The following is a 22,901-nucleotide window of genomic DNA, read 5'->3' on the forward strand; positions in this document are numbered from 1 at the left end:
CTCGATCTACTCATTAAAAATATCCAATAGCCAGTATCCTAGAATTAATGTATTATGTTTTTTCTAGTATTTCATCATAAAACTTTAAAAAATATTTCTCACAGTGGGTGGGAGGACTGTGAAATCCAAAACTTATATTCCTAACAATGAAATTTATTGTGGTTTTGCTTCTTCTATCCATCTTCCCTTGATCCACTTTGTCTAGATCATACCTCCCTATTATTATTCATTTTACAGACATAAGTTTGTCTATATCTGAAGATATTTTTATTCAGTGTGGTATAAAGTTATGATTTTATTTCTTAAGAGCACTGAGGTTGCAGAAAAATACCACCTTATTATATTGTTGCCTAATAATAGAAGTTAAAATCAGCCTTTATTTTTCTTTTATACTATTGATTCCTACACATAAACATCTTTATTCTCTGTCCTTGAGATTCAAAGTTGTCACTGAGAATTATTAAAATGTGGATCTCTTCAATGCTATGACATTTTGGTATGTAGATATAAATCTTTTTGTTTTGTTTTGTTTTTTGAGACAGAATCTCAAATGTCATGTTTCTGGCTGACCTGGAACTCGCTCTGTAGACCCTACTGGCCTCATACTTATAAATCTATCTGCCTTGGCCTACAGAACACTGTAATTAAAGATGTGCACCATCACTCTAGGCCTGATGTGTCCTTTTAGAATTCTGAATTTTCCTTACATTGATTTTTCTTTTCCTAATACATTGTTTTGTGTCCTCTTTACCTTTGAGAATTTTTGTCACTGCTGAGATCTGTCTTCTCTACTGTGTTTATTTACTGCTGAATTTCTGCTCATTTGATTTTTAACTTTTTATACTTTGCCCTTGGTATTTACTTCATTTTGGTTTTTTTCTCCTTCCAAGAAGCTTTTTGTGTAGTAATGAGGCAAAGCCAAATTAAGCAGTTTTTCACCTGGAGAAAAACCATCATAATAGTGCTCCTTTGGGTTGACTACCTGGTGCTTTTATTAGTTAAAAATAACAAATCTGATTGTTTTTTTCTTAAGACAGAGACTGACTATATAACCCTGAACTTTCAGTCGTCTTGCCCTAGTATTGGGATTCTAGGCATGCACTGTTACATCCAGCATTAGCTTGCTGATTTTAAATGAATTTTTTCACTTTGAAATATACTAAATTTCTCTTTAGACGATTTGGCTAAAATTTGTATATATATACATAGTGTCTTCTTTTAGCATACTAGACATGATTTAAATAGCTCTATGCTTAAACCATCATGTGTGTTTACATACATACACACACATACACGCATTATACATATATATGTAATTCTGTTTAGTGTATGCATGTGTTCTTATTCACATACATGTGCAATGCCTGTGTGGACATCCAAGACATCAAGTCTCTGTTTTCAATTGTTTGGGTACTGAGGATCAAATTTAGGCTTGATGGCAAACGTTTTTACCCACTCAGCCATCTCTCCAGTTCCCATCTTATTCTCCCCCACCTTTTTTACGTTTTATTTTATTTTATGTGTATGGATATTTTCCCTGAATTTGTTTCCTATGCTTGCCTGATGCCAACAGAGGTCAGAAGAAAGTATTGGATCACCTAGAATTAGAGTTAGAGGTGGTTGTGAGGCACCTTGCAAGTGGGAACTGAAACGGCATCCTTTACAAGAGCAGTTCTTGCTCTTGACTGCTGAGTCATCTCATTTGAGATCCCAAAGAAAATGACCTTTTAAAATACGTATGATGGAAGATTTGGAAATTACACAGTACAGGGAAACAAAAGTCCAGTTTCTAAAAACAATAATCATTGCTTGCATATGGTGTGATTTCTTCAAGTTCTATTTTGGTTTTTCTAATATTAAACTTATGAAGTAATAGGTGATACTAATACTATTTCTTTTTAATTTGCATTTTAAAAATATTTTCAAGATAATGGAAGTCAATGGACAAAATTTTGAGAATATTACATTTGTTAAAGCTCTTGAAATTTTGAGGAATAATACTCATCTTGCACTTACTGTGAAGACCAACATTTTCGGTAAGTTTTGTTGTAAAAGCTACTGAGGTAAGGTTTTGTTTTATTTTGTGCAAATAAAGTAAGGGGGCTGGAGAGAAAGCTCAGAGACTGCCCTTCCAGATGTCCTAAATTCATTCCCCAGCACCCACATGGTGGCTCACAACTATCTATAATGAGATCTGGTGACCTCTTCTGGCCTACAAACATGCATACAGACAGAACACCTATACATAATAAATACATAAATCTTTAGAAAAAAAGAAAATTTTTTTCAGTGAGGTAGATAATAGTAAAATATAAACTTCTGCCGGGCAGTGGTGGTGCACGCATTTAATCCCAGCACTTGGGAGGCAGAGGCAGGTGGGTCTCTGTGAGTTCGATGCCAATCTGGTCTACAGAGTGAGTTTCATGACAGTGCTACACAGAGAAACTCTGTCTTTGAAAATCAGAAACAGAATAAAAGGCTTTTTTTGTGTATGATGCTAAGATTATTATGCTTTTATAATCTATAATTTTTATATAATCTAAATTTTATGGAAATAGAGATACAGCTTCAGTTATGTATAAAGTATCGATTCAGCTTTTGTTGTATACTATATTATATAGTGCAGAGTGCAGTAATAAAACTTGAATAATTTAAATAAAGCTTAGAAGTCATAACCAGTCTCTTTTACACTTCAAATGTACAAACCTAGCTTTCTGCAATGAATCAAATGCCAGAGTTGTTTCATCAGATAAATTCAGTGAAGCATTTTAAATCTATGAAGAGATGTAAGCGACATGTCCTCCTTTCTTTGTAGAAATATTTCTAGTAGCTGTGGTCTGAGAGACTGGGCCCAGGGCCTTACATATGCTGTTCAAGTGCCCTACAGCTGAGCTGCATCTCCAGCCCTGGGCTGTTTTGTTTCTCTTATTTATATCTGATTAAAACATGTATTAAGCTTGTGCTTTGGGGGCTGAAGAAATGGCTCAGTGGTTAAAAGCACTAGATGCTACTCTTCCAGAAAACCCAGGTTTAATTCCCAGCACCTACGTGGTGGCTCACAACCATCTGTCACTCCAGTTTGTTCTTATCTGACTCCATATTGGCATGTAAAACACACATATAAACTAACAATAAAATAAATCTTTATTTAAAAAAATAAAGTATGTGTTTTTAATCAAATATACCTAATTCATTTGATATTATAATTTTTTTTTTTTTTTTTTTTTGGTTTTTTGAGACAGGGTTTCTCTGTGGTTTTGGAGTCTGTCCTGGAACTAGCTCTTGTAGACCAGGCTGGTCTCGAACTCACAGAGATCCGCCTGTCTCTGCCTCCCGAGTGCTGGGATTAAAGGCGTGCGCCACCACCGCCCGGCGATATTATAATTTTTATGAAAAATTTTATTACCATTTGCTTTAGAAACTACATTGAATTTTGGTAAAATCATGAGAACAATACCAATACGTCTAGAATAACAATTAAAAAACAAAGACCACTTAGGAGTTCTTCAAGACGGGGAGAAAATCCCGTTAGGATGATAAGATTGCTATGAGAATGACAGAATCCTAGAAGTATGCCCCACCCCCGATACGTTTTGGGTTTTGTTTTGTTTTGTTTGTTTACTTTTCACTTTTGTTCATCTTTCTTTAAACTGTTCAGTCATAGAGAAAAATGAAGTATTTTGAGATTTTCATCTGAGTGCCTTGGATACAGTTACCTCAAATTAAATTGTTGCTGGACAGTTTTCTAGCCTTATATTTTAGTGCTGAATAAAGAAGGCTTCAGAGCTTTTTACTTTCTGGGGATTTACACTATCTACCAATGCCAACTTTTAGGTCATATTAAAGAATTTCGATTTTGAAAAATATGAAAGCAGGCTTTACTCTGTCACCTTAAGCAAATTAAGTCTCTCCCAAGTTTTCTGTCTCAAGTGTGTTTTATACAGTTCTTAAGGATCTAATATCTGAGAGTTCTTTGCACCTATAACAGAAATATTTACTGACTGGTACCAAGTATTTAGCAACATGGACTCTGGGGAAAAAGGAAGACTTTTGGATGTAGGAGGCAGGGAAGCCATGCCTAAGAGCCTCTGGGTGGTCAGAATACTTTTTTCCTCCCAGGATCCTACATTGGTTGTGGTCAAGGATAGGGAACTACATGGTACTATAAAAGTATGGGAGCTGCCTTAATCCAGGTAGAATGCCGTCAGCCAAGCAGAACAACCAAAGTCAACCTCAAACAAGCATTTGTAGAAATGGAGGGAGCACTTTTATCTTTTCATAGTGTTCACAGTAACCGGCAGTGATAAAGTCGGATCAGACATCAGGTGTAAGAAAAAGCAGAAGATGGGCATAGAGGATGATCAATAAGTTATCTTTTTCAGATTATGAAGAAGAAAAGTTGATTCAAGGAAGGGGCAGAAAACCTGTCTAGTGATTTAAAACCTCATCTCTTGAAACAAGAACAGAAAAATCAGGAAAGGAAAAAAATCACAAATCATTGAGAAAGAAACAACTCTTAGGGACACTCATGGTTTGTAGTTCACTTCTCACCAAAGACCAGAGCACCCCAGCAGCACCTTTTTGAACTGGAGCTCTCACAGACCTTCTCAAAAGGTAGAACTGACCTGTAGTTTCCTCTCAGGGAGACCCAGGAAAACTTGCAAATTTTGCTCCTGGTTCTGAATGTCAAGAGAAGAGCCTTACATGAAAAGCTGTTTGTATCTTTGCCAGGTGGTTTTAACAAAGGTGAAAATTGAAAACCAAAAGCTGAAAGGAACTTTAATTTAGTAAAGCAAAATATCTTTCAAAGATGAATCCTAAAGATAACTAATATTTTTAAAACAAAGTAAAATGTTTCTCTTGGTGCTGGAGAGATGGTTCGCTGGCTAAAAAGCACTCACTTGCTATTCTCCCAGAGGACCTGAGTTCTGTTCCCGAGTACCGCGTCAGACAATATCCTCCTGGTAATTCTATATTCAGGGAATCTGGTGCCCTCTTCTGGACTCAGCAAACATATGCAGATGCATGGCAGACACTCATATGTACACATAAAATAAATCTCATTTTTAATGTCATTTTTATATGTTTGCATCATACTTGGGCACTGTAGTCTTGTCTTTGTTGAAGACCCTACAAATGGGAAAAAATATTTGGCAGGTTAACAGAAGTTTAATATCCAGACCGTTTAAAAAAAATTCAACAAACTGGTATGGTGGAGGCAGTAGGATTAGGATTCCAAGGCTAGCGGGAACTACCCAAATCCTGTCTGCAAAACATAAGACAAAGCAATGAAAAGACAGGACTTGGAGGATGAGTCAGGATTGAATATTCATGGCCTGGCTGAGATACATTGTGAAACATTGTCTCCAAAAAAGGGAAAAAGAAACAAGTCCTCTAATATTTTTTATGAGTAAGTTATCTAAACAAACAGTTCATAAGAGAAGAAACAAATATGGCCAAGCAAATATTTGAGAAAGTACTCTATATTATTGACCATCAGAAAACTGTAAATCAAGGCCACAGTTATCTTCTGTCCTAAGTATGTTTAAACACAGAAGAAAAAATATAGCATGTGTTAATGACGAGGGTGTATGAGAAAGTAACTTTTTTAAACTTTTTTTGTTTCTTTGTGGATTTTAAATCATACATTCTGGTTCCACTTATCTCCTCATCCTCTTGAAATCATCCTCTGCCCTTAGAACCTCCCTCTCCTCAACAAAACCAAATTTAAAAGAAAAACTAAGCAAAACAAACGAGAGAGAAAATAATCTTGTCGTGGAAGCTGTAGTGTGGCCCGTTGAGTCACACAGTTTACCCTTTAGTCCATTCATCACTGCCACAAGTCTTTGGCCTGGCTTGACGCCTCTGGTTTCTGCTACGCCACTGATAATGGGCTCTCACTTGAGCTCCTCTTGGATATCTTGTTGTCCTGTGTCTTGAAGATCCTGCTGTTTTGGATCTGTAGGTTCATCTCATTCACATGTTCCTGCAGTTCATAGATGATGTGGATGTTGGGACTGGCCAACTCATAGTCCTACTTCTGGGCCTGGGTGGTAGCTGTGTTGAATAAATCACCAGTCCCTCATTGTTACTACCCAGGCAAGCTCTCCAGCACTGCCCCATGTAGTTTACCCATTGCCGCCTGCAGCAGGGAGCAAGGCCAGTTCTCCTACTCTCAGATCCGGATCACCCACTCACACCACCTAGGGTCACCTCTACTGTTTTGCCAGGTGAGGTGCAAGGACTCTCTCTCTCTCTCTCTCTCTCTCTCTCTCTCTCTCTCTCTCTCTCTCTCTCTCTCTCTCTCTCTCTTGATTGCCATAGGGGATATACGAGAGGAGCATGGGCTCAGCTCTCCTGGGTGCAGCTGGTAAGGATAAGGGCTAGTTCTCCCACTGTTGTGACCCTAGGGCCAGCTCTCTCACCTGCTGCAGGTAGTAATGGGTGTGGAGGGGACGGCATCTTTCTCGCACATATGCCGCCACATGATAGACAAGGGGGCCGCAGAGTCAGCCCTCCTGCACTTGTGCCCTCAGGATTGCCTTACCTTTGTCCTGACCACAGGGTAAGCTCTAGTTTGCTTCCCTTAGGAAAGGAACTCCTTACACTGTCATTCGCAATGTAACTCCCGTAGAGAGAATGAGAAGTTCCTCATATAGCTAAACAGTAGAACTATTGTGTGATGGTGCTGTCTCACTCCTCAGTGGATAGCCACAAGAAATGAAGCCAGGAACCAGAGATAACCTGCATGCTGTTTTTGCTGCTTTTACAAATAGCTAAGATTAGAAGTCATCTTGAGGCCCATTAATAGGTTAAAGGATGGTATATAATACTGAGGAATATTAAGCCATAACAGAGGTCAAATCTTGACACTTGGCCAAAGTGGATGGAGCTGAAAGACATTATGCTAATGTAGCCCATTCTGACACACAAAGACAAGTATGGCATTTTCTCTCTTCTGTGGCAGCTAAAGCAGTGTTCACCTGAAGGCAGGGTTAAGATTTCTAGAGGTTAGGAAAGACGTGAGGAAGGAAGAGTGCAAAAATGAAAGATAAGATGATGTATGTTGCATGAATGCATAGAATGACATCCTGATCTTCACAAGTATGCACAATTAATATCTGTTGGATGTGTTGTTGTTGCTGCTGCTGTTGTTTGTTGTTGTTTTAACAAGCCCAGTGGAGTGGCACATACATGTAATCCCAGCACTTGGGGAGGCCAGGGCAGGAAGATAACAGAGTTCAGTCCCAACCTGTGAAGCAAAATCCTGTGTCAACACAACAAAAGGAAGGTGGGGAGGAAAGCAAGAAAGGAGAGAGAGAAGTGAAGAAAAGGGGAAAGGACAAAGAAAAGCAACCTCTCAGGCTGGATGCAGCTCAGTTGTGGTATGGAACCAGGAGATCTCATTTAATTTAGTAGTGTACATTTTCACACATGCTAGCAGCATACCCTTTTTTTTTCTTTTTTCTTTGGTTATTCCTAATGACTTAATTTTATCACTTTGGGGATCTAGCAGATGATTTTAAAATGAGTGTGAACCTGATGGTATTTATCCCTAAAATGTGTTGGTAAAAACATTTTAGTAAGGAAAGGGGAAATGATGAATTTGTTTATTTCCACAGTGTTCAAAGAATTGCTCAGTAGGACTGAACAAGAGAAATCTGGTATACCTCATATTCCCAAAATTGCTGAAAAAAAAAGTAATCGCCATTCAATCCAAGATGTCCCAGGGGATATTGAACAGACATCACAGGAGAAAGGAAATAAGAAAGTTAAAGCAAATACTGTTTCAGGTGGAAGAAACAAAATCAGAAAAATTTTGGATAAAACACGATTTAGTATCTTGCCTCCAAAACTGTTTAGGTAGGTAATACCAATCTATTGTTTTGGATTGTCATATTAAGTGAAGTTTTTATTGTAGGGATAAGAATCATGTTTGTTTTATACATCATAAAATCTTTAAATAATACATGAGTAAAATCTAAAAATCTCTAAATTATCTCTGTGTCTTTATCACTATATAGTAGCTTTTAGTGTTGTGAATTTTATTAAAGATGTTTTATGTTATGTATTTTTATGTTTCGGGTTCAGTTTCAATCACTATAAATTTAGACGTTAAATTTTGAGGTACATCTATTGCTGGTAATTTTTGAGTTTTTAAATATCATTTTTTTCTGCTGGCATTACTTATTCTATCCTGAATTTTAATGGTGAATTTTTTGATATTTGGGTTTTTCCAGACAGTCATTCTGTCTGTATATCACACGGTGGCAGGAGCTCAAAGGATTGATGTATTCCTGAGCCTTGCAGAACTGGTGATCTCTGGTTCCAGAGATTCTCTGCCTGTCTGAAAAAATGTGTAGAGGGATTAAGGAGATAGCTGATGCCAACTACTGTCTCCCTATACATATGGCCACACACAAGCCTATGTATGCCCCATTCACACACATACACAAATCTCAAAGATAGGAAATATTCTTCCTGAGTTCTTCTACCCAGGGAAACAAATTTTCTCTTCTTTCAATTTGTCACTCACTGGAAACTGGTACATCAGATGGCTTTGCTTTATACTTCCACTTTAAAGCTCATTCTTGTTCATTTTTATGTCACTGCTTTCATTACAGTGAGTAGGTTATGAAAACTATAACTTTAAAATAGCAAAAATATTTAATATTGTACATATCACAAACACTGAGACCAGTTGAAGCTGGGTGAAGAAACTGTTAGAGTTGTAACCCACTCTAAAGAGGTCGGGGAGAGTTTGAGATGACCAGAAGTCACTGTGGAAAGGGAAACAAATCCAGAGGCCAGAGAGCAGAAAATAATTCACATGGCGAGTTCTTTAAGCAGGTAATGTCTTGAGTTTTATTTCCAGAAGCCTTGATGGATTGGTCTGGATTGTTTACATTGTTGTGCCGTATACTCTCTGGAGAGTGGACTGGTTAATAGCAGGAGCAGCTAGTTGAGCATTTCCCACATAACTTTGTATTAGTAACAAAGGAAGAAAAATCTACTAGAAATGGGTGTGTTTAAATTCAGAATGTATTTTTATTTAGTTTTTCATTTATTAATCAGTAGGCATTTTGAGTTTTTTGCATTGTGTGCCACAAGAAGCTGTTAGCTAAATACAAACATGAATAAAAACGTGTTATGCATGACTTCTATTCATGTTGTAGCATAAAATGGCAATCATTTCAGTTGCTGAAATCCTAGAAGATAAATTAGAATCATACAGTTTCTGAGGCCAGTTTTGTGAGAGCTAGTTTCTCATTTTTATCTGTCTGACTCTGTTTTTGAGACCATATATTTTATTATTATTTTGATACAAATCATTCAAAGTGAATTTGGATAATTTTTTCTGCAATTTTTGGGAGACTTTCCCATGCAAGGCAAATGTTCTGCCATTAAACCATAGCACTAGTTCTTGACTTTTTTGAAGCAGGGACTCCCCATGTAGTTCCAGCGTGTACTGTATTTATTCTATAGCCCTGCCTAGTCTCAAATTCTTCAGCCCTGTTGCCTCTTCTTCCCAAGTGCTAGAAACAGGTATGCATCACCACATCCAGCAAATGACTGCTTTTTGCAAAAGTGTGCAGTCTAGCTAGATGTAGGGAAATCTACAAGCCTAGCATTCAGAAACTCATCCAAAGCGTTGACCATTTTGCAGAGAACACAAACAGGAAATGGAAGAAAACTATAAACACACAATGTCTGCTCCCGGTGATGTACCTCCATCAAGGCTGCACTATCTAAGCCGCCCTAGACAGTACTACCAGCTGGGGGACCAAGTATTCAAATATTTACACCTATAGGGGACATACTCATTCAAACCACTACAGAGAATCCCCCATTCTGAAGAACTCTTAAAAGTCATTTAGGGGAAAACATCACTGTGGCATCAGTAGATAATACAGAAAATGAGTTCAAGTGATCGGGTAGATGTTTATCTAAGGATGCTGCACCTTTTTTCCATAGAGCTCGTTGATGGTGATGTCCTGCTGTGTTGCTCATACTGGCCTCAAACTCCTGTAGTTAAGTGATCCTCACAAGGTTTAGAAGTATACTAAAAATCCAAGTACAAGAAAGTGGTTAGAAGCCAGGCGGTGGTGGCACATGCCTTTAATCCCAGCATTCGGGAGGCAGAAGCAAGCAGATCTCTGTGAGTTCAAGGCCAACCTGGTCTACAAGAGCTAGTTCCAGGACATAGGCTCCAAAGCTACAGAGAAACCCTGTCTCAAAAAACCAACAAAGGAAGGAAGGGGGGGGAGGGGGGAGGGAGGGAGGGAGGGAGGGAGGGAGGGAGGGAGGGAGGGAGGGAGGGAGGGAAGGAAGGAAGGAAGGAAGGAAGGAAGGAAGGAAGGAAGGAAGGAAGGAAGGAAGGAAGGAAGGAAGGAAGGAAGGAAGGACGGACACGAAAATTAACAAGGACGAATGTCTAGATGTCTGTTTTTGGTTTTTTGGTTTTTTATAAAGTACAAGTAAGTTTTCCCTCTTCTTCCTTTATCTTCCAAGTTTCTTACTTTAAATATTTGGATCTTTTTAATTGAAATTAAAAATTAAGTAAATGTGCCAGTTGTTGGTGGCACTCGGGAAGCAGAGGCAGGCTGACCTCTGAGTTTGAGTTTTCCAGCTTGGTGGAAAACAGACTCCACTCCTCCCCACATGACCCCAGAGGAGGAACAAGAAGGAAAGAATATAAAAAGCCATAAATACTTTAGGTAAAAGTAGATAACACTTAAGTCTCAAACAATTACATACTTTTGAAGTGAAAAATTATTCCTAAAAAGCAATGAAAATAAGTTATTGATCTGAGTGATTGATTTGAGGGACATCTGTAAACTGTAACCAAAGTACACTTTTTATTAACTGGAGAATATTAGACTGTTCCAAAATCATATTTCCTTTTTTTTTTATCACTCAACTTTTATTCTGTATCTTCCTAGAAATAACATTGCTTTGTTTTGTGCATCAAGAACTATTTTTTTCTCCAAATGTCAGTATATTTTTTGTTTGCTTTTAATGTTGAAGTTATTTTTCATATACACATTAGTGATGTTTTGTGCCCTCTTTGGTTTCATAATGAAGCTAATTACTTTTATTTTAAGTAAGTTTAGCGTTAGGGAACTAATTATTGAGGAATTTTTCAAAAATGTCTTGTTTCTGTTACTGCATCACCTCTCAGGAGACTGTTTTGGTAAGAAATGACATAATTATTTCTCAAATAGGTTTTATCCGTTAAACTTTAAGCATGGATTTTTTTGCCAATTGTTTCATTCCTGTCATAGCTTGAATTCTGCATGACAGAATTTTCATGTCTACATGCTCACACCTAAGTACCATGAATTTATAGCCTGCCTTACATGAGTATAGCTAGATAAGGACTTTTAATTTAAAAAAAAAAAAAACTTTATTCTGTAAACTTTATAGTGAAGTCCCTTTAACCAAAAATTCTGACTTAGTGCTGGGGACATGGCTTAACTGGCAGAGTGCTTGCCCAGCACCTGACGGCTCTGGGTTTGATCCTAGGCACCACATAAATCAGATGTGGTGTTGCAAGCATGGAATACCAACACTTTGGAGGTGGAGGCAGGAGGATCAGGCATTCAAATTCATTCTCACTACTAGAATGTTGAAAGTCAGCCAAGGCTACATGAGACCCTGTACCAAAAAATAATTCTGCTTTTAGTTTTGTACTTTCTTTGACTTTGTTAGTAAGAGTAGATCACCTCTTTGTGTCTTTGGATTCAGTTACCTAATTTTATGAATCCAAAAATTGCTGGGTTTTCAGAAATCAGACTATTGTTTAAACATGTCTTTCTAATTTTTCTGATTCAAATACTGACAGCTTTTCTTGTCTTCTCTTAAATAATCTTAAAATGTTTATTTTTTGACAGCCAGCAGTGCAAACCAAGTTGTAGAGAGGTAGTTTAGGGTAAGCGGGAATTGCTTACCAAATAAAACCTTTCTTCTCCCAAGAGTAAACTGATGTTTCTCCTTGGGAATAACTAGCATCATTTCTATCAGTTGTGTTGTTGTGCCTGTACTTCTCTGTGTCAGTTAAAATAAATGTTCCTCCTCTCCAGCTTTGAATTGCTCTTATTTTAATTTGGTAAAAGTACTTGACTTCTTTTCATAAGAACAGGAATACCATTTTTCATCTACTTTAGCTGACTTAGCTCTTCAACCAGTGGCAAGCTAGAGAAAGGACCTGAGACAACCAGCCAACTAACAGTCTGTCTGCCATTACAGTGTGTTCCACGCCCTCATGCCTCCCTGACTATGCAGCTCTCTCTTGTCCTGGCCGTCCTTGTTTCCTTGCTGCTAACACTCTGTTACTCTTCATTTTGTTTCATTACATAGTCTGCCTAAATCTTATATTTTGCTTTAATATATTCTATATATTCCATATCGCTCATTTTTGTAGGTTGTAGTTTAATCTTTGCCATGATAATTGGTAAGTGTTCTGTGATCCTGTTTGTATAGCAAAAACAAGACAGGAGACTGTGTTGAGTAAAATTTACATGATAATAGATACTAAGGAACATATTTCAACATAAGTCAGTTTAGGGAGAGAACTCTGATTTTGGTCATTGGTGATGATGGAAGTCTTTTCCACTGTGATTCTAAGTTCTATAGAACAGTTTTACTTATAATTAAACTAATACTGGAAATATACAAAGTTTAACTGACAGTGTTTATGTTTTTCCTTCCTATGATTTTAGAATTACCTATGTAACAGTTCTAAGTGTTATAAAAGATGAGTTTCTTGTTGCCCTAGGTAATGGCTTTTTAGTTAATATGTGTTTTTGAAACCTAAAAAGAGAACAAACTTCTTACTGATTTAAATCATCTTGTGATTATCATGTGTTTGGAAGGGACACTTCCTGTTGTGTGGCTATGTATAGCTTAGTAAATATATTTGAAATTTGAGACTGGCAAATTTCAAGCAGTCTCTAAACATTCAGATTGAGTTTTTCTGCCAAAACCAGAAGAAGCAAATTCAACATTATTTGTGATATAGTAGAATTACTTCCGTTTTATATTTCATTTTAATGTAATTTTCAAAAACATTTCATTGCTGTCTGTTCATTATAATTACTCTTTTTGGTTGCTGAAATGGTTTAATCTTAACTGCTTAAGTCATTACACTGAATTGAGTTTGTTGTTATACCTTGAGCTTAGGAATCCAAATTGTTTGCTATGTAAGTGCCTTCTAATACTTGAAAGTGATATATATCTATCTTTTGAAGTGATGGAGGCCTGAGCCAATCACAAGATGACAGCATTGTGGGAACCAGGCACTGTAGGCACAGCCTCGCTATAATGCCAATTCCTGGAACTCTCTCATCCAGCAGCCCAGATCTCTTGCAGCCCACCACCAGCATGTTGGACTTTTCCAATCCTTCAGGTAATGTTTCTATATGATGTCATATGGCCAAAGTGGTACCTAATACACAGTCACTTGTGCCATAAATACCTGTTTTGCCTACAGAGTTTACCTCTGGTTTTTGGGTTCATGTAATAAGCCAGGGAAAATTATGTCTTTTTACCAAAGCAGGTTACTTTTTTCTAAATTAAAACTTCATAATAAGAGCATCAGTGATAGTTTTCAGAAATTGATGAGTGATGGAATGAAAATAAATGACTGTAAAATTTATATCTCAGCACCTGAAGCTAAAGTTGTTTTTTGGGGGGGCAGGGGAGGGGGGGAAGGGGACTTGGTTTTGGTTTGGTCAAGAATTATAGTATAACATTGTTTTCCCTTCTAATGGTTTTCAGGATGGAGCATCAAGTTGTTTTCTGTATGTGTTGATGCCCAGAGGCATAAAATTTCACATAAATCCATGATCTAAAAATCTCATTGTAAAAAACCGATTATACATCACTTTTTTTTCCAGAAAAAAAATTAAAAACTGAATATGTAATTGCACCCAAAGGAAAGATGGCGGAAATGATCCCTCAGAGTGTTTCTGATTCAACTTAAATTTTTAGTTCTAATGCTTAAAGGAACAGCATTCATTCACACATATTTCAGTGCCAGAAAGAAAATACAAGTGTATTGGTAAAGTTTGTATTTTCCTATGGCAACTTAAATAAAAACCCTTCAACGTGAGAGAAAACATTTACCGAAGGTTGTACTGTACATTGTATAGCAGCCTAAAAACTCCCACCCCAGACTAGTGAAAGTAGTTGTGTACATTGTTTCCTTCCATTCCCAACTCACGATAGAGTTACTGCACACAGCAAGTGGGTGTTGTGCATCATTCTTTCTGTAAGCCGTCAAGACTCTGTAGAGCAGAGATTTCAATGAATCATTGTTTCGCTTTGAAAGTTCTAGTAGTTCCTGTAAAGGGTTGTGTCAAAAGACAAATCAGAAATAAGTACAAAACTGGCTGCCAGTATATTAAGTTATTTGCTTTCAGGAAAGGTGAGCACTAAGGTGTCACAAAGGCAGGGAAAAAGCAGACTAGGTTCAGTTCTGTGACATAAGAGGAAATGCCTGTACCAGGATGAGGATGTGTTTTGTAGATGAATGTTCTTTATAACCACCTGTTCTGACAACCTGTTGCTTCATCATTTCTTGCCTATGTGTGTTTGACCACCTGTAGGTTCTCTCTGCATATCCAGTCAGCTGCTTCTTACTCTAATGTGTTACTCTCGAGTACTCAAGCTCAGATCCCCTACTTTTCATCAACACTTTCAGCACCTTTGGTATTTTGGTTTTTTTGAGACAGGGTTTCTCTGTGTCGCAGCCCTGGCTGTCCTGGAGCTCACTTTGTAGACCAAGCTGACCTCAAACTCACAGAGCACCGCCTGGCTCACTTTCAGCGCATTTTAATGACTTCTCATGTTCATCTTGTGGTAGAATCAAAATATATTTTACTTTGTATGTAGGTGTTCTACAGTGCTGTTTCTTACACTCCATAGAAGATTCACAACTAAAAGATTTTTACACTCCCAGAGAACAATCTAAATATGCATGTTTTTTGAAAGCAGTTATTTACAAAGGGCATATGATATTACTGATTTGCTGATTTTTATGATTATATTACCATCCCAAGCATTTATAGATTCTCGAAATGAAGACAGGCCAGCACAAGGCCTGTTAAAAGTTAAGACACTTGCCTCCAAGTCTGACAGCCAGATTTTTGTCAGAACCCACATGATAGAAGAGAACTGTCTCCTACATGTCGTCTTCTGACCTCTACATGCATGTATACATCATCATCATAATAATAATAATAAATAATAATAGGGTAAATAATTAGAAAGTGATGCTGAAGGAATAAAGAGGGACTTAAGGGAAAGAAGAGTGAGAAGTGGAAGGAGGAGGTGGACAGTATTCCACATGTAGAACTGTATCCACCCTGAGGAGCAGGTACTTCTCAGATAGCTCTCAGATTGGATTCTCAGTTCTTTCCTTGAGAGCATCCTGGAAGGACACTGAGATGCTTTTTAAATCTGCTTAGAGAAAGTCTAATGCAGCTGAGGCTGCGATGTGTGTGCATGTTGTGTTACAGCTGGATACACCTGTCAGCTCACTTTTGAGACCCCAAATGCACAACTTTGTGAAAGACTTATCCAGTAATATTTGTATTTTTGTTGGGAAAAACTATTACCAGCTTCAAATTCAGCTTCTTACATTTAACAGCAATACTAAAAGTTAGCTCTGTCCACACACTTGATTGCAGTGACTGTGTGTCATTAGCCAGTGTTTATTGATATTTGTCGGTCAAGCTCAGCTATGTTGAGTCTGTATGCATAAAATTTTTACTAGATCAAAATCGCAGTGCAGGCAAAGCTGCAGAAATACTGAATAGTTTGATTTGATTGCTGACTTTTTATAATTTTGCTTTATTTTTGCTGCCTACAGCTGTTGGTTTTTACTGTAAGTATCTTGGTATTCTTTTGTCTTTTGTGTATAGTTTGTTATTTTCAAAAAGGTCATTTGATAGAGAACTCAGTGAAGTAAGAAGCATAGTTCTCTTTCCACTTGTGAGGTAGTGCTCATTGGTGTAAACCTTTTATTTATTTTCAGTGACTATGTATGTTTTTTCTTCAATATACATGCCACTTTACAACTTGTGAAAAGTTTTTTAAATTTTTTTTTTTTACTGTGTGTGTGTATGTGTAAATATGTGTCATGGAGTGCTGCGGAAGTACTTTTTCATCTAACGTAAGTTGAAGCTTTAAGAATTCAGAGTATGGCTTCCACCCTAGACCATGGCCTATCTTCGTGGAGAAAGCCCCGGGGCTAGTATCCGCTGCTGTGACTTACTCGAAGCCTAGATTGGCCACATTTTGGCAATATGCCAAGGTTGAGCTGGTTCCCCCAAACCCTGCTGAACTCCCTGCAGCTATTCAGAGTGCGAAAAAAATAATTCAGAGTGCTAAAACTGGTAGCTTCAAACATCTTATGGTTAAGGAAGCTGTGGTTTGGTGGCCACTGAGGTGTGGATGTGGTTTTATGTCGGAGAGATCATAGGCAAATGTGGCATTGTTGGCTATGATGTGTGAAGACTGACCTTCACATCTGATTTTATTTGAATTCTTTCAATATTCTTGGACCACATGTAATGAGACTGCTATCTGAATAAAATACCAACTGTCAAATAAAAAAAAAAAAAAGAATTCAGAGTATGGAGCTGGGAATGCAGCTCAGTGGGAGTGCTCACTTACCTTGTGGAAGGCCTCATTCAGTCTGTGCAGCTCTCACAGTGGCACAGTGGCACAGGCTTGTAACCCAGCAGTTAGGTGGAGGTCAGAAGTTAAAGTTCACCTTCAGCTTCATGTTTGCTTTGAAGCCAACTTGGGCTGCATAAGACACATCTCAAAAAAAAATTTTTTTCAGTGTGGCTAAATGAAATTTGACTCTGGTCCCTCCTATACCCACTGCTGCTGCTGCCAAGTTTATATACAGAGCTCTTTATGGTTACTTTATCATTTAGTAGCTGAAATCCTATTTTTTTTCAGTAGCAAACTTAATTTTGTCTTATCTAAAGTCTTTTTGCTGCTTTTTAATTATAAGTACAGATATCATGTACTTTTTAAGTAAAACTTTAGAGAAAGGGTAAGTACAAGTGTCTCCATCCTTCAGATTTTACAATAATTTACTTAGATCTTTTCACAAGTTTCATTGAATGTAAAATATGGCGTCAATCGATCCCTTTAATTTAAATGAGATGATACACACTTCCACTCGCCATTTTATTTAACAGAGTTCCTTAAATATTTATGTATCTGAATGATATGTTCTACCAACATTGTTTAAAGAGATGGTAAGAATTCTTTAAACTAGTTCTAGTAATGGGCATTTGTGTTTTTGCTAAGTCTTTGTGTTCATGAATTGCCACCTGTTTTATATATGCATTGTTTTGTGGAGATTTTTGTCTCGTGGTATAAGTGCCATAAAATAAGTAAAATACTCACTACCAGTCCTTGATAAAAGTAGAGCAAGTGTGGCAATAGTCTACCATAGCCTTTGGGGTGTGTGTGTGTGTGTGTGTGTGTGTGTGTGTGTTAGTGAATGCCCTGGCCACTTTGTGAGCTGTTCTACTTGTTACTGTCTTTCCTTGAACCACTTTCCACTCTCTTGAATATTAGTGAATTTCCTGAGGTCAGAGACTTGTCTGCTTTCTTTGCCACTGTATTTTCTTCACCTAAAACACAATAGATACACAAATGCTCAGGTGGGGACGGGAGTAGAGAATGAAAAAGTAAATTTTATTTTCTTAAAGATCCTTCTAAATACCTGAAAAATTATTCCATCTTTAGTGTAATCTCAAGGGCAGTACATCCTTAAAAGGTTTTGTTTTTGAAACAGGGTTTCTCTGTGTAGTGCTGGCTATCTTAGAACTTGCTAGGTAAACCAGGCTGTCCCTCACTCAGATCTGCCTACCTCTATCTCCCAAGAGTCAGGATGAAAGACATATGCCACCACAACCAGCTCCCTAAAAGTATTTATTTATTTTATACACACCAAATTAAAGTTATCACTCTAGAGGGTGGACCACTACTCAGCAGTTACAAACACTGACTGTTTCAGAGGATCTCGAGCCAGTTCCACGGGATTCGATAGCGCTGCTGGAATATGGTACCATCTGTACAGACAGTCAAGCATACTCGCATACAAGTGAATAATCTTCAAAAATACATGTAGTTAGTGCTCCAAAAATGTGTTTCTAGCTTTTAAGTTCAGATATCTGGAATTTCTGTTTGTTTCATTTGTCTTATTTGTTTCATTTCTTACAAATAAAATCTAGCCAGGCGGTGGTGGCGCACACCTTTAATCCCAGCACTCAGGAGGCAGAGGCAGGCGGATCTCTGAGAGTTCAAGGCCAGCCTGGTCTATAAGAGCTAGTTTCAAGACGGGCTCCAAAGCTACAGAGAAACCCTGTCTCAAAAAACCAAAAATAAATAAATAAAATAAAATCTAAGGGTCTGGATAGATGGCTCAGAGATTGAGAGCTGGCTACTCTTCCAGAGGTCCTGAGTTCAAATCCCAGCAACCACATGGTGGCTCATAACCATTTGTAATAAGATCTGGTGCCCTCTTCTGGCCTGCAGACATACATGCCGGCAGAACACTGTTTACATAATATAAATAAATCGTTTTAAAAAAAGAATGTGTTTTAAAAAATCTGAGGGCTGATGAGATGGCTCAACAGTTACATGCACACTTTCCACTAAAACTGCCCAACTAAGTTCTGTCCCTGGGGCCCACACAGTGAAAGGATAGAAATCAACTCCCAGATTTTGTCCTGTTTTCCATATAAGTGCTGTGACATGTGTTTGCCCCTCCAGTCATACCAGCACACAAATAAACAGATCAATTATATATAAATAAAATATGAATCTCTGAGTTAATAAATACACTTCAAGGTCTTTTAAAGCATGTCTTTCTGGGACTGCAGTGATAGCTTAGGGTCAGAACTTGCCTAGCATATATAAAAGCCCTGGGTTTGATGCCACCATCATCATCACCCAACAATAACTACTTTTAACGGAATTTTTGTGTATGCATTTTTGCTTCGTGACTAGAATTTGCGGTGATTATATCATCTTTTTCTTTTTGATTCTTTTGATCTCATATTTACTGTTCATCTAATTCTATATTATCCACATCTGTCATGAGCCAAATATTATGTTTGTCCCTGTACATGATTCTTCGTCTGGCAGCATGTTTGTAAATAGTGTACATACAGTGACTCTAAAACAAACAAAGGTTGTTCTCTTGCTGGTGCCAGTGAGGAGAAACTGTTTTTCTTCTGATTTCACTGTTCTCCGGGTTGGCTTTCATGACATTGGCGGATTTATCAGGTTTCAGTTGTGATGCCTTTGGGTAAATCCTATTTACAGATTTTTTTTCCAGCACCATTTTTTTTTAAACTTGACTTTCTGTTATGTGACTACAAGAACAATTTGTCTTTCACCTAAGGAACAAATATCTTTAGAAAGTAAAGCTTTTGAGCCTTGTTCAAGATACACAACTCTGTGTTCCTTCCCAGAAACGGAGTGTGAAGTTGTATAAATCCCCACCCTGTCTGTGAATATATTCCCCTAAAGATGCCTGTAAAGGGATAGACGTGCCGGGCGATGGTGGCGCACGCCTTTAATCCCAGCACTTGGGAGGCAGAGGCAGGCGGATCTCTGTGAGTTCGAGACCAGCCTGGTCTACAAGAGCTAGTTCCAGGACAGGCTCCAAAACCACAGAGAAACCCTGTCTCGAAAAACCAAAAAAAAATAAAATAAAATAAAATAAAATAAAATAAAGGGATAGACATTTTGCCATTCCCTCAAGGTCAAACAAGATCTCTTGCTGAAACTTAGCCTCCAAAACTGTAACAGAGAAATCCCACTTCTAGGGCTTAGAACCCAGTTCATGAAGAGTTCAGGTACACAGTTTGGTTCTTTATTAAGGAAAGTATATAGTGAAACCCCTTCGCTTACTTTCCTTCTGACAGCCAGTCTTCCATTTCCTGACAGCAATTTCCATCACTAGGCATAGAAGCGTGCCTGATTTGGTGAATTATAAAACTGTCTAACCTTAAGTTGTGTGAGCTCCAAAATAACAGTGCTATTAGCTACACATCAGAGACTCATTCATTGACAGAAATCTAAGCAAGAAGTATTGATTACTCAGATTTTTAAATACATCAAAGAAATATTGCTTGCTACCTCTTTCTAAAACAGAGGCTACTGAGTACATGAACTTGACCCAGAGCATCCAGCAGCTAACAAGTAGAATTACATCCATGTATATTCAGTTGAATCTTTAGTCTTGGGAGCTAATTTCTTTCTGTGTTCCCATTTTCAGGGTACAAGAGTGTGGGGGTATTTTATTCTGTAGAGTTGTTTTCCTGCTACGCCTGTGCCATTATTCTCATCTTCCCTTTTGAGACAGGTCCCCTCCCCCTTTTTTTTTAAACTAATGGTGCATAATAGTGCTAAGAAAGACAGTGCTGAGCAAATAGTATAAAGTCACTAGTCACAGCAATAAATATTCCTATTTAAAAACACAACTTATTTTCATTTAGAAACTTAGCATTTGTTTATTTTTAGTGTCTGTCATTGCAGTAATCATTGTTCTAGAGGTGTAGCTCTTCCCTTAAAAGAAAAGCAAAACAGAAGGAGAAAATGTTTACATGTGTAAATTATATGAGCATATCTTAGGTAGTATTTATTTACTAGTGGCAGAATCACAGAACAAAGATTGAGGTGTTTAACCATATAAACATTTAAACACTTTCCTCTTAAGAAACAAAATAAATTTAATATAAAACAGAGAAAATGGACTGCACAGAGGTTGACTCAGTAGGTAAAGTATTTGTTGTATAAACAAGAGGACCTGAATTTAATACCTAGTATTCATGTTTTTAAAAAAAAAAAAAAAAAAAAACCTTGAGTGCTGCAATGCACACCAATCATCTCAGGGTTGGAGAAGTGGCAAGTAGGAGATTCCCTGGGGTTATCCCTGGTTAATCATTCTAGTGTAATCAAGGAGCTCAGTGCCAGCTCCAGGTTCAATAAGAGACTCTATCTCAAAAGACAAGTAGAGAGCCATTAAAGAAGATACCTAATGTTAACCTCTGACTCTGCATGCATACTCATCACAAACTCACACATAAACAAAAACACAGCACTCCCCCCTTTAAAAAGAAAAAAAAAAACTAGGAAAAAATGATTTCTGCTTTATAGTTGAATAAGTGTTGGTACCTTAATGTGACTCAATAGGAAGAAACACAGGTGGTGCCAAAGAGTATTGGAAACTAGATGTGTTGGTGCACACCTTTAAAACTCTGGCACTCAGGAAATAGAGGCAAGAGAATCTCTTGAGTTTAAAGGCAGTCTGATCTACATAGTGAGCTTGAAAACCACCAGTACTACATAGAGAAACACTGTCTCAAAAAAAAAAAAAGTATTGAAGACAAGAAAAGGAAAAGGATAGCCTTTCAGAATAGCAGCAAGACAAAAATATAAGGTAATAAACTGTTAATAGAGACATGACCAAATTTGCTCTCTCACATTCTATGATTATAAAACATAATTTTGGAGAAAGATTGGAAAGTGTGTTGTAAAGACCTGGAAAATATGCATACCTTTTCAGAGACCTTTTGAGAGTTGTCACTAAAGAGCTGGTCAGATTCCTTCAAAAGATAGTTTTATCTGCTGTGTGTATGTGTGCGGGGGTGTTCTGTATCATACCATTTGTCATGTAAGAAAGTGCTAATCCAAGGAAATCCAGTGCATCTAGGCTCCAGTACCACCTGCACTTGTTTGCACATTCATGCAATATATATGGACTACTATCCTTCCATCCGTATTAAAAAAAACAGATAGCTTGTTGGCAAGAGAGATGGCTTAATGATTAAGAGCACTGGCTGCTCTTCCAGAGGACCCAGCTTCAATTCCCAGAACCCACATGGCAGCTCGCAATCACCTGTAATAGTTTCAGGGGATCCAGTATCCTCTTTCGGCTTCTGCGGACACTGGGCATTCATGTGGAACATAAATATACATGCAGGCAGAATACCTATACACATTATTTTTTATTTAAAATAATAAAAATAACTTTGTAGAACAGTAATAACATCAAATGTTTATAACATGTTAAATGAAAAATGTCTTCTGAATTGTCACAATTTTTATCTTTGTGAACTTCTATTAGTATCTTTCATCTGAAGAAAATGAATACATTTTTCTCATATCCTGTGTGAAATAGAAATGTATATTTCATTGTTTGGAGGGATCCTTGTACTCCAAGTTGCTTATTGGGGTGTTTAAATGTTACTTTTTAAAATACTAAGGTTCATCTTTGTGTTTATATAGATATTCCTGATCAAGTTATAAGAGTTTTCAAAGCAGATCAACAAAGTTGCTACATTATCATCAGTAAAGATACCACAGCTAAAGAAGTGGTATGCCAAGCTGTTCAGGAATTTGGTTTGACTGGTGCATCTGAGACATACTCTCTCTGTGAAGTTTCTGTTACTCCGGAGGGTGTCATAAAGCAGAGAAGACTTCCGGACCAGTTCTCCAAATTAGCTGATAGAATTCAACTCAATGGAAGGTGAATGAGCTTATCATGAATATGCAAAGTGCCATTTGTAGATTGTCTATAACAGTGAGTGTTTTAGGTAGAAACATCATGCTGCTTTGCTACTATGTTCTAAGATTAAAATGGGATTTCTCTCTTTGTCAAGTTTTTATCTCCATAATTACATAAATGGAATCTTGGAGGGGTCCTTAGTCTACCCTAAAGAGGAAAGAGAACAGCCGTGTATAATCTGTGTCCAGCTGTAAATAGAGTAGGGCCTGTCTCTCAGCTGTGAAGTACCACAGAGGTTCTATTCTAAAAAGAGAAGAGGACATGAAGGTCTTTTGTACAAGGACAGATCCAT

The 22,901-nt window shown here is 37.5% G+C and overlaps 1 protein-coding gene across 11 annotated transcripts in view; it reads left to right on the top strand.

The window, feature by feature from the left end:
* Positions 1-22,901, top strand: part of Rapgef6 (Rap guanine nucleotide exchange factor 6) — a 173,516-nt gene that overhangs the window by 110,399 nt on the left and 40,216 nt on the right. For 5 of the 11 annotated variants that reach the window (XM_057773683.1, XM_057773689.1, XM_057773685.1 and 2 more), the window contains 5 exons: positions 1,928-2,036; positions 7,623-7,863; positions 13,251-13,408; positions 15,875-15,889; positions 22,330-22,570. In XM_057773683.1, coding sequence (XP_057629666.1) covers positions 1,928-2,036; positions 7,623-7,863; positions 13,251-13,408; positions 15,875-15,889; positions 22,330-22,570 — 764 coding nt within the window. Of the gene's footprint in view, positions 1-1,927; positions 2,037-7,622; positions 7,864-13,250; positions 13,426-15,874; positions 15,890-22,329; positions 22,571-22,901 lie in introns of those variants that run through there. The other 6 variants (XM_057773684.1, XM_057773690.1, XM_057773686.1 and 3 more) reach the window with 2 other exon arrangements.

This window comes from Chionomys nivalis, chromosome 7 (assembly GCF_950005125.1).
Source record: "Chionomys nivalis chromosome 7, mChiNiv1.1, whole genome shotgun sequence".
Classification (NCBI taxonomy): Eukaryota; Metazoa; Chordata; class Mammalia; order Rodentia; family Cricetidae; genus Chionomys; species Chionomys nivalis.